Source organism: Salvelinus namaycush, chromosome 22 (assembly GCF_016432855.1).
Source record: "Salvelinus namaycush isolate Seneca chromosome 22, SaNama_1.0, whole genome shotgun sequence".
NCBI classification, from domain to species: domain Eukaryota; kingdom Metazoa; phylum Chordata; class Actinopteri; order Salmoniformes; family Salmonidae; genus Salvelinus; species Salvelinus namaycush.
This window is the reverse complement of record NC_052328.1, coordinates 15,785,795-15,798,063: the sequence shown is the minus strand read 5'-3', so window position 1 is coordinate 15,798,063 and position 12,269 is coordinate 15,785,795. Positions and strand designations below refer to the sequence as shown.

At 41.3% G+C, this 12,269-nt stretch overlaps 1 protein-coding gene across 1 annotated transcript; it reads right to left on the bottom strand.

Moving 5' to 3' along the window:
* Nucleotides 1-922: 922 nt before the first annotated feature.
* Nucleotides 923-10,535, bottom strand: LOC120017984. Its single transcript, XM_038960944.1, has 5 exons — nt 10,440-10,535; nt 2,703-2,981; nt 2,477-2,571; nt 1,675-1,882; nt 923-1,585 (listed from the first exon to the last, which is right to left on the bottom strand). Exons 2-5 carry the CDS (start codon nt 2,978-2,980, stop codon nt 1,435-1,437), a joined length of 732 nt encoding a protein of 243 aa, XP_038816872.1. The 5' UTR covers nt 2,981; nt 10,440-10,535; the 3' UTR covers nt 923-1,434.
* Nucleotides 10,536-12,269: the final 1,734 nt, after the last annotated feature.

The following is a 12,269-nucleotide window of genomic DNA, read 5'->3' as shown; positions in this document are numbered from 1 at the left end:
AGAGGAAGGAAACCACTCAGGGATTTCACCATGAGGCCAATGGTAACTTTGAAACAGTTACAGAGTTTAATGACTGTGATAAGCGAAAACTGAGGATGTATCAACAACATTGTAGTTATTCCACAATAATAACCTAAATTACAGAGTGAAAAGAAGAAAGAATATTTTATTTTGTACAAGCTAAAACATACATCCTGTTTGCAATAAAGCACTAAAGTAAAACTGCAAAAAATGTGGAAAAGAAATTAACTTTATGTCCTAAATATAAAGTGTTATGTTCGCGGCAAATCTAACACAACACATCATTGAGTACCACTCTTAATATTTTCAAGCATGGTGGTGGCTTGCTTGTCATCGGGCAAGGACTAAGGAGTTTTTTTTTTAATAACAAGAAACGGAATAGAGCTAAGCACATGTCAATGAGCAGCAGGAGGGACGGAGTAAGGCACAGGACACCGAGAATGAGTAATAAAGGTCTTTACTCAACAAAATATTCCACGCAGGGAAACTAACTCAGCTCACAAATATACGCGACAGCTTAACACAGAACAAACACGCACAAAACCAATGGGGAAACCAGAGGGTTAAATAGGGAACAATAATTATGAAATGGAAATCAGGTGTGTACAATGAAGACAAAACAAATGGAAAAAGAAAACGTGGATCGGTGGCAACTAGAAAACCGGTGACGACGACCGTCGAATGCCGCCCGAACAAGGAGAGGGACCAACTTCGGCGGAATTCGTGACAGCACAGGCAAAATCCTAGAGGAAAAGCTGGTTCAGTCTGCTTTCCATAAGACTCGGAGACAAATTCACCTTTCAGCAGGACACTAACCTAAAACACAATGCAAAATATACACTGGAGTTGCTTACCAAGACGACCTTGAATGTTCCTGAGTGGCCTAGTTACAGTTTTGACTTAAATTGGCTTAAAACCTATGGCAAGACATGAAAATGGCTGTCTAACAATGATCAACAACCTACTTGACAGAGCTTGAAGAATTAAAATAAGAATAACGTGCAAATATTGTATAATCCAGGTGTGCAAAGCTCTTAAGAGATTTACCCAGAAACTCACAGCTGTAATTGCTGCCAGAAGTTATTAACATGTATTGATTCAGGGGGTTGAATACTTATGCAATCAAGATATATTAATGTTGTATTTTTCATGTATTTTTTTTTTATACAAAAGTTAGAATTTTTCTTCCACTTTGACACTACAGAGGATTGTGTGAACGTCACTGACAAAAAATGACAAATCAATTTTAATCCCACCTTGTAATACAACTAAATGTGGAAAAAGTTAAGAGGTGTGAATACTTTCTGAGGGCACTGTATTTACATAATGTAGGCTAGGTAGTTAATGAATTGCCTCTGGTCTGGTCAGTAGGTCACCCTTAAAATTTCATTCTAGTTTTTTTTTTAAATGTGTTTATTCTTTTTCATCAGCAGTGGGTTCCATCTTTGTAGTGTTTTTGACTCTTGTGTAAGTCAATTCGGATTTGTTTGTGAACTTTATCCCCTCTTGGTACTTGTTAATTCCAAGTTTCTCGAATGAGATACTCTTCAACTTTACAGAAGACCTGGAAAAAAACACACAAAGATACACTCAATATTACACCTGCACTATAAACCAGACCTTATCAAGCTTATCATACTTTGTTTGACTTACCTTCTCTTCTCTGCTCCTAGAAAGATATTTCGTTTCTCTAGAGCCAAAATGAGAATGACCATGGGCCCATCCTCTTGGTTTAGAACAGCTTGGAAGTATTTCCCCCCCGTCTGCCCCTTCTTCACCTCAGAAACGTCTTTGATGGTTCCACACGCAGTGGTACTTCTCCGGTTTTTCTTTTTCACAGGAGTAGTTGGAATGTTTGAACCTAATAAAAACAACAACACATATAGTTTTTTCCAGATGCCATATCGGTTTATGATTTAGCTCCATTCCACTCATAGCAGTTTTAAATTGCAGGTTTTGCCTCAACGTTTTTTTGCCTGTTCTGCATATTAGGTTCAGTTTAAATGGGACATTGAGTCCTCTAGTTTACATTAGGCTATTCATTACTTGATGTGTATTCTCTTCTGGTGGACAGACGCACATAACATAAAAGGTCGACAGACTGGGATGCGACGACTAACAAGCAACTTTGTTCTGGTACTGAATATAACTTAATCAAGCATCTGACGCAATTACGTGATATTTATAGTTCTGGTTGTCTGAAATTACTTGATCTGTAACCCTTTACAAATTAAAATGAGAAGCTAAAGGTGTGTGTATCCATCTTGGGGCTTCCAAGTGCAGAATATTGGTGTCAGACATTTGAACTACAATTCCACTAACGGTGGTGTGGGTGGAGCAGGAACACGAGTGAATAGATAGATAATTAGAAAGGATTTATTCATAGAATACATAGACCATGATTCAATCGATCTGTGCAAAAAGAATGGAAATGTATGCTTTAAAATGGTTCTACCTGATGTGGTTGGGCGATGGGTGTGGACTGTGGAGGAGGCAGAGGTTGGGACAGCGTCTGGGGGTGCTGGGCTACTGGGTGCCGGAGCTATGTCGCTGTTGTCATTAGATTAGATTAGCAAATGTTATTATGCTTTAATTAGGAGATCCCAACCATCGTACATACAAAAAACAGGGCTACATTATATAAAAATGTGCTTAATAGTGTATAATATTCTGCATAATACATGTGTTTGATTTCTTCCAGTTTGCGGAAGTTTAATCTGATGTCTGGCTGCTGCAACAGGGTCAGGAATTTAGTGCATTTCTCATCTCCTCCTTTGAATATGAGTGCATCCAGCAGACTGATGATGGACTCTTCTGGATTTAATTTACTGCTATTGTTCAGGTTCCTGTATTCGCGTGGAGTCACCAGGCCCGCCTGGTGTACATGCTGAATGATGAAACTGGCTTCCACTGACAAGATGTCTGTCAGAACTGTCTTTATCTTTCTCAATTTATCCATGCTGGAAGAGAGAGAGAGAGAGAGAGAGAGAGAGAGAGAGAGAGAGAGAGAGAGAGAGAGAGAGAGAGAGAGAGAGAGAGAGAGAGAGAGAGAGAGAGAGAGAGAGAGAGAGAGAGAGAGAGAGAGAGAGAGAGAGAGAGAGAGAGAGAGAGAGAGAGAGAGAGAGAGAGAGAGAGAGAGAGAGTTTGTTTTAGAATCTCCTGTTTAGTCAACGAAATGGGAAGAAACTAAATTGAAAAATTTAACTTAATAAAACCAACATTTGCTATATGATTGGAATCTGTCCCTGACTGAGTCTGTAATACCAACATGTTTCAAGCAGACCACCATAGTCCCTGTGCCCAAGAACCCTAAGGTAACCTGCCTAAATGACTACCGACCCGTAGCACTCACGTCTGTAGCCATGAAGTGTTTTGAAATGATGGTCATGGTTCACAACACCATTATCCCAGAAACCCAATTTGCATACCGCCCAAACAGATCCACAGATGATGCAATCTCTATTGCACTCCACACTGCCCTTTCCCACCCGGACAAAAGGAACACCTATGTGAGAATGCTATTCTTTGACTACAGCTCAGTGTTCAACACCATAGTGCTCTCAAAGCTCATCACTAAGCTAAGGACCCTGGGAGTAAACACCTCCCTCTGCAACTGGATCCTGGACTTCCTGACGGGCCGCCCCCAGGTGATAAGGGTAGGGAACAACACATCCGCCACGCTGATCCTCAATAAGGGGGCCCCTCAGGTGTGCGTGGTCAGTCCCCTCCTGTACTCCATGCATGGCCGGCAGGTAGCCTAGTCGTTAGAGCGTTAGGCCAGTAACCGAAAGGTTGCTAGATCGAATCCCGAGCTGACAAGGTAAAAATCTGTCGTTCTGCCCCTGAACAATAATAAAACCATTGTTCCTAGGCCATCATTGTAAATAAGAATTTGTTCTTAACTGACTTGCCTAGTTAAATAAACGTTAAATAAATAAACAAAATAAAATAAATGGCCAGCCACGACTCCAACACCATCATCAAGTTTGCCGATGACACAACAGTGGTAGGCCTGATCACCGACAAAGATGAGACAGCCTATAGGGAGGAGGTCAGAGACCAGGTCGTGTGGTGCCAGTGATCAAGACAAAGGAGATGATTGTGGACTACAGGATAAGGAGGACCGAGCACGCCCCCATTCTCATCGACAGGGCTCAAGTTCCTTGGTGTCCACATCATCAACAAACTATCATGGTCCAAGCACACTAAGACAGTCGTGAAGAGGGCACAACAAAGCCTATTCCCCCTCAGGAGACTGAAAAGATTTGGCATGGGTCCTCAGATCCTCATAAGGTTCTACAGCTGCACCATCGAGAGCATCTTGACTGGTTGCGTCACTGCCTGGTATGGCAACTGCTCGGCCTCCAACCGCATGGCACTACAGAGGGTAGTGCGTACGGCCCAGTACATCACTGGGGCCAAGCTTCCTGCCATCCAGGACCTCTATATCAGGCGGTGGCCCTACAAATTGTCGAAGACAACAGCCACCCTAATCATAGACTGTTCTCTCTGCTTCTGCACGGCAAGTGGTACCGGAGCGCCAAGTCGAGGTCCAAAAGGCTTCTTAACAGCTTCTACTTCCAAGCCATAAGACTCCTGAACAGCTAATCAAAGGGCTAATCAGACCCCTCTTTTACGCTGCTGCTTCTCTCTGTTTATTATCTATGCATAGTCACTTTAACTCTACCTACATGTACATATTACCTCAATTACCTCAACTAACCGGTGCCCCCGCACAGTCTCTGTACCGGTACCCCCTGTATATAGCCTTGCTTGTTATTTTACTGCTACTGTTAAATTATTTGTTACTTTTACTTATTTATTTTTTACTTAACACTTATTTGTATTTTTTTCTTCTTAACTTCTTAAAGCATTGTTGGTTAAGGGCTTGTAAGTAAGCATTCCACTGTAAGGTGGAACTGTTGTATTCTGCGCATGTGACAAATAAAATTTGATTGTATTTGATTTTTATTACAGCTCAGTTGTTAGCCATCTCTTCGAAAATAACTTGTGGGTGAAACAAAGTTGCATTTAAACTTTAGATCACCGGTTACTTTGTGTGCTAAACGTGAAATGTTTTTTTGCAATGGGAAGTATTAGTTGTACATTTCGATTGGGAAACGCTTAGCTTAATGGTTGTGTTTTTGTATTCTTATGATTGGGACCTACTGGCTTATTATGTCAGAGTGAATGGAATGCTGTCTTTCCATCGGCCCTATGCAGTGGTGTAGTGGTGCCTGGAGAAGTGGGTCCTGTGTAAAGAATCCTATATTTTCCTATCGATTTTTCACTCTCAAAATCACACTTTTTAAAATAAAAAGAAACGCAAAAAATGTGATGTTCTAAGTCCACAACAAAACTTAAACCACATCAGGAGACCACTTTTGAGGTTTGGGAAAAATCGTATAGTTGCCCTTTAATTCAATTAAGCAAAACAAATGCACTCCCCACTGATACAAATCAGCATTATATCATTCTGTCAGGTAGGCCTACATTGCAGTCAACTTTTAATTGGGAATGTTTTTTGGCAACCCCTTTAGAAATGTTCATGCACACAGCACATGATGACTGGATTGCACATCGCAAATAGCCTACGTACCAAGACTAAGGACCAAACTTTTTCAATACCTGGTTTGCAGACCCATTGTTGCCTTAGTTAGCATTTACTGGTTGATATAATAAGTTGAAACGTCTTTCTTTCATACCTACCGGCTACCGATGTCATTATTCTGTGAGCTTCTCCATGCAACAACCAAATAAAATAAAATGTTATTTGGCACATGTACCGCATACAACAGATGTAGACCTTACATTGAAATGCTTACTTACTTACAACAATGCAGTTCAAGAAATAGAGTTAAGAAAATATTTACTAAATAAACTAAAGTTAAAAATAAAATCAAAAGTAACACAATAAAATAACAATAGCAAGGCTATATACAGGGGGTACTGGTACCAAGTCAACGTGCAGGGGTACAGGTTAGTCGAGGTAATTTGTACAAGTACGCAGGGTTGGGGAGTAACGGATTAAATGTAATCCAGTAACGGAGTAACGGACTAACGGATTAAATGTAATCCGTTACATATAATTGATTAGGAAAAAAATGGTAACTGTAATCCGTTACATTACCAGCAAAAAATAGTGTAATCAGATCTGACCGGTTGCATCACCACCTGGTATGGCAACTGCTCGGCATCTGACCGTAAGGCGCTACAGAGGGTAGTGCGAACGGCCCAGTACATCACTGGGGCCAAGCTTCCTGCCATCCAGCACCTATATACTAGGCGGTGTCAGAGGAAAGCCCAAAAAATTGTCAGACTCCAGTCACCCAAGTCATAGACTGTTTTCTCTGCTACCGCACGGCAAGCGGTACCAGAGTGCCAAGTCTAGGACCAGAGCGCCAAGTCTAGGACACCCCCCTCCATATTTACAGTTGCTTGCGAAAGTATTCACCCCCTTGTCATTTTTCCTATTTTGCATTTGATTTACACAACATGCCTACCACTTTAGAGATGCTAAATATTTTTTCTTTTGAAACAAACAAGAAATAAGACAAAAAAACAGACAACATGAGCATCCATAACTATTCAACCCCTCCCAAAGTCAATACTTTGTAGAGGCACCTTTTGCAGCAATAACAGCTGCAAGTCTCTTGGGGCATGTCTCTATAAGCGTAGCACATCTAGCCACTGGGATTTTTGCCCATTCTTCAAGGCAAAACTACTCCAGCTCCTTCAAGTTGGATGGGTTCCGCTGGTGTCCGGCAATCTTTAAGTCATACCACAGATTCTCAATTGGATTGAGGTCTGTGCTTTGACTAGGCCTTTCCAAGACATTTAGATGTTTCCCCTTAAACCACTCGAGTGTTGCTTTAGCAGTATGCTTAGGGTCATTGTCTTGCTGGAAGGTTTTCTGGCCACTCTTCCGTAAAGCCCAGCTCTGTGGAGTGTCCTATGGACAGATACTCCAATCTCCGCTGTGGAGCTTTGCAGCTCCTTCAGGATTATCTTTGGTCTCTTTGTTGTGTCTCTGATTAACGCCCTCCTTCCCTGGTCCGTGAGTTTTTAGTGGGCGGCCCTCTCTTGGCAGGTTTGTTGTGGTGCCATATTCTTTAAATGTTTTAATAATGGATTTAATGGTGCTCCGTGGGATGTTCAAAGTTTCTGATATTGTTTTATAACCCAACCCTGATCTGTACTTCTCCACAACTTTGTCCCTGACCTGTTTGGAGAGCTCCTTGGTCTTCATGGTGCCGCTTGCTTGGTGGTGACCCTTGCTTAGTGGTGTTGCAGACTCTGGGGCCTTTCAGAACAGGTGTATGTATACTGAGATCATGTGACACTTAGATTGCACACAGGTGGACTTTATTTAACTAATTATGTGACTTCTGAAGGTAATTGTTTGCCCCAGATTAAGGGGCTTCATAGCAAAGGGGGTGAATACATATGCACGCACCACTTTTCAGTTTATTTATTTTTTGAATTTTTTGAAACAAGTAATTTTTTTCATTTCACTTCACCAATTTGGCGAATGTCCATTACATGAAATCCAAATAAAAATCAATTTAAATTAAAGATTGTAATGCAACAAAATAGGAAAAACGCCAAAGGGGATGAATACTTTTGCAAGGCACTGTACATTGACACCCCCCCTCCATTTGTTTTGTACACTGCTGCTACTCGCTGTTTATTATCTATGCATAGTCACTTCACCCCTACCTAATGTACAATTTACCTCAACTAACCGGTACCCCCACACATTGACTCGGTACTGGTACCCCTTGTATAAAGCCTCGTTATTGTTATTTTATTGTGTTACTTTTTATATTTTTTTACTTTAGTTTATTTGGTAAATATTTTCTTAACTCTTTCTTGAACTGCACTGTTGGTTAAGGGCTTGTAAGTAAGCATTTCATGGGCCTACAGAGTGGTGCGGTGGTCTAAGGCACTGCAGTGCTAGCTACGCCACTAGAGATCCTGGTTCGAGTCCAGGCTCTGTCGCAGCCGGCCGTGACCGGTAAACCCACGGGGCGGCGCACAATTGGCCCAGCGTCGTCCAGGTTAGGAGGATTTGGCCGGCAGGGATGTTCTTGCACCTGGCTTCCGGGTTAAGCGGGCATTGTGTCAAGAAGCAGTGCGGCTCGGCTGAATTGTGTTTCGGGGGGTGCACGGCTCTCAACCTTCGCCTCTCCCGAGTCCGTACGGGAGTTGCAGCGATGGGACAAGACTGTAACTACCAATTGGATACCAAAAAATAATTATAATAATAAAATGTTGAAAAGTAAGCATTTCATGGTAAGGTCTACACTTGTTGTATTCGGCGCATGTGGCAAATAAAGTTTGATTTGATTACTTCGTGGATAACTTGTAAATTCAGAAAGGATGTTTGCGAGAAAAAAAATATTTGACACTTCTATGTTTTCTCAATGACATTCAAATCAGCATTGAAAAAAGGCACAAGTTTAAGTTTGTTCCACCTGAGCATGTCTGACCACAAGTCAGAGACCACTATGATGACACACCAATGTGTTTGATGGATCGCGGTAAAAGAACAGGAATAGGCTTTTGTAGGCTACAGTTCAAGCTATGGCTTCCAATCGTGCGACTGCTGTCGTTATCCAAAGATTATCCAACATGAATAAACGCTTGGAGGTAAGGATGACAGCAGTGATATCTACGGCAATACAGATATCACTTATTATTTATCAAAGCATGCCATTCCATGAGCGCAGCATTTATTTTCAACTCGAATCAATGAGCCCAATCAGTCATCCATAACAACAAAATCATAAACAACAGAGTAGGGATGTCTAATAAGTCCTTAGTTTTGGGGTCATGCTCAGGTAAAACAATTTAGCTAATCTATACTTCCATATTTCCAAGTCCTGTTTTTGAAGATCAAGGGGTATAACATTTATTGGATTGACTGGAATTCTGATAGACTTTGGTTTTTACTGTAAAGATATAATTTAATCGTATTATTATATGTAGTAGAAAGCGAAGGATTAGAAGAAGCCTACAGTACATAACCAACCCATAAAGTAACATCCATATATGGCCAGCAATGTAAACTTTAACATTGATTTATCCTGCAATAGATGTCGTTCAATTGGTAACATACATGTTTGTCTTCTTCTAATGCCTCTTAAGGGGAAAGTAACTGAATGTAATCAGATTACATTACTGAGTTTGGGTAATCCAAAAGTTACGTTACTAATTACAATTTTGGACAGGTAACTATTAACTTTAACGGATTACATTTAGAAAGTAACCTTCCCAACCCTGCATGTAGGTAGGGGTAAAAAAACAACCAGTTGAGAGCTGCGCGCTCTTGCAGTTTGCAGATGATATTCCACTAAAACTAGGCTGTATACTGCTTGCTTTGCGATTGTGTAGGATACTTTGTGCATGATTTCTCTATTGTACTACACAATTAATATGTCGTATATGTAACGGATGTGAAATGGCTAGTTAGTTAGCGGGTACGCGCTAACAGCGTTTCAATCAGTTACGACACTTGCTCTGAAACCTAGAAGTAGTGTTGCCCCTTGCTCTGCAAGGGCCGAGGCTTTTGTGGAGCGATGGGTAACGACGCTTCGTGGGTGACTGTTGTTGATGTGTGCAGAGGGTCCCTGGTTCGCGCCCGAGGTCGGGGCGAGGGGACGTACTAAAGTTATACTGTTACATATACCTCCACCTCACTTGGTACACAACAGAAGGGATTATTAAGAAGTGAGTATAGGCAATGCCCACTGAAAAAAAGTGGGCATAGGGCGTATAGCTTCCACTACACCACCAGCCCTTTGTGTTTTACAAAAAGCACTCTCCTCAATGAATGAGTGCACTGTTATTACAGTTGCTGTCCTTTCAGCATCACGAGCCTGTCACATACTGAAGGCCTAGGTACAATAGGTTCGCCACTGCGCAAACATGTCTACAATAGATATAAAGACTGTTACAATTTCCCCGTCTCCCCTTTACTAATAGTGAGCATGCAACTTTTCAACAATTTCCCCCACTCTTCCCTGCCAGCAAGTCAAGGAAATTGGGAGAAAGTTTGAGGATATTTTTCAATGAAAGTAAAGGACAATAATGTTATGACTAAAGTTGGAATCCCATGTCTCAATAAATGTTTCAAGAAAGGAGTGTAGCCTATATATCTGGCCTGACGATGTGCTTTTATGCACTGACTGAATGGAAGCTGATAATTATGAGTTTTTTACACTGCTGGTTTCTGGGAGAAATTACAAATCCTCACTAACGCCAAGTAAAAATGTTTCCGACACCGAGACAAGACCGTGACACTCAATATGTGGCCTTGAGACCGGACTCAAGGAGTACTACAACACTGCCGAGAAATGTATTATGCTATATTGGATTAGATGTTGGTTTATTGGAGAAATATTAGGGGGTCTTACCTTGAAGAAAACGTATAGGGACTGCAGAACAATATGTCGTGTAGGTTAACCTATCTAGCCTATGTGTGACAATACCCTTTCACTTTCATTATCTTTGAAAGGTAGCCTAACCGGAAATAGCCTGCTGTTTTTTTTTCGTGCTCATGAGTAGAATGGTGCACCCCGTACAATAACAGCAATAAATCGATATAATCTAGAACTATCATCAGAAATCACGCGATATGAATCAGAGAGCGGGGGCGCCGCCTGACCCACATGGTCAGAAGGTTCAAATGAGTGTTTCATATCGTGGTGTTGATGTACTGTATTGACAATGACACAACGCGAGATCACATTTCCAGCATGCCAGACCTCCCGTGCCCGCCATAGGAAGCAAAATGGTAACGTTCATTAATAAATAATAAGTGCGCATTGCATTAAAAGCTCCGTAATTAATAAAAACATTTAAAAGTTAAAGCTCCGTAATTAATCACAACATTTAAAACGTAGTTTTAAAAGTCAGCTCTGAACGAGCTCCAGCAACTCCTGGCCCAATTGGCTGCTGGCTAGCTTGACTGCGAGATCCAGCAACCCGTGGCCCAGCTGGCTGCTGGCTAGTTTGACTGACATTGTTAGCCCGCGTTCCAGGTGGACTTCATTGCTTTTATGGGTGTCTTACAATGTTTGGATAGTTAACATAACCGATTAGCATAATTGGTTCAGATTATTTTATGATTTATTGGCCTCTACTTTTATTTTATTTTTTACAAATCCCAAATCATTATTGGAGGGCTGATGTTGATAAAACGTTTACTGGAGACAGGAGAACAAGTGGAGACATAGGACGAGGTGGATAATTGTATAATAAGGCAGGTTTATTCAAGTGTAAAAATATTAGGCAAAGCGTGCAGCACGGCTCCTTCTGTCTGATTCGTATGGAATCGTCAGGAAAAGAGGCAGTTTAAACAGTTGTACAGTTTTATATAGGCAACAAGCAAAGTAGGTTGATCTGGTAGTCTGGCCTTCCGATTGGTCGATCTGGGTCGTGGGTTGTCCTGTCCGGGCCTGATGTCGACATTCCATTGGCTCTTCCCACAGTCCTTTGTCTTGTGCTCCAACCTTGAGTTGTGTGTGTCTGTGATTGTCATGGGGGAGGGGAGTTGTGTGTGTCGGTGGTTGTCATCTAATGAGACCAGCATATGTCCAAGAGAAAGAGGGGGTGTGTGCATGTTGTATCAACTATAGCTAATGTTGAGAAGTTGTTAAAACAAGTTACCAATATCTAATACAATTTCTTACAAATCCCCCTCTTCACGTCTTATAGACGTGAATAAAAGTAAAAAATACAAAGCTATGGGATAAAATTTGTCAGAAGACAAATTTTGATTCCCCCTCTTCACGTCTCACAAGAGACGTGACATAAAAGTAAAAAATACAAAGCTATGGGATAAAATTTGTCAGAAGACAAATTTTGATTCCCCCTCTTCACGTCTCACAAGAGACGTGACATAAAAGTAAAAAATACAAAGCTATGGGATAAAATTTGTCAGAAGACAAATTTTGATTCCCCCTCTTCACGTCTCACAAGAGACGTGACATAAAAGTATCTTAGTCCTCAAATAGATAGACAGGTCCAGCTTCCCCATCATCAAGCAATGGAAACATTTGGGCCCTTTCCTGATTAGGGTCTATGGCGGCAGTTATAACACGGCTAGCAAGCGTGCGCGCACATGGAATGCAACAGCATCCACAAAGTACAAGAATTGCCGCAAAAACGGAAATTGATACTAGGATGGAGGAAACCAGCGTCTTATATTTACCAAAAGCATCCATCCATGAGTCCCACATAGT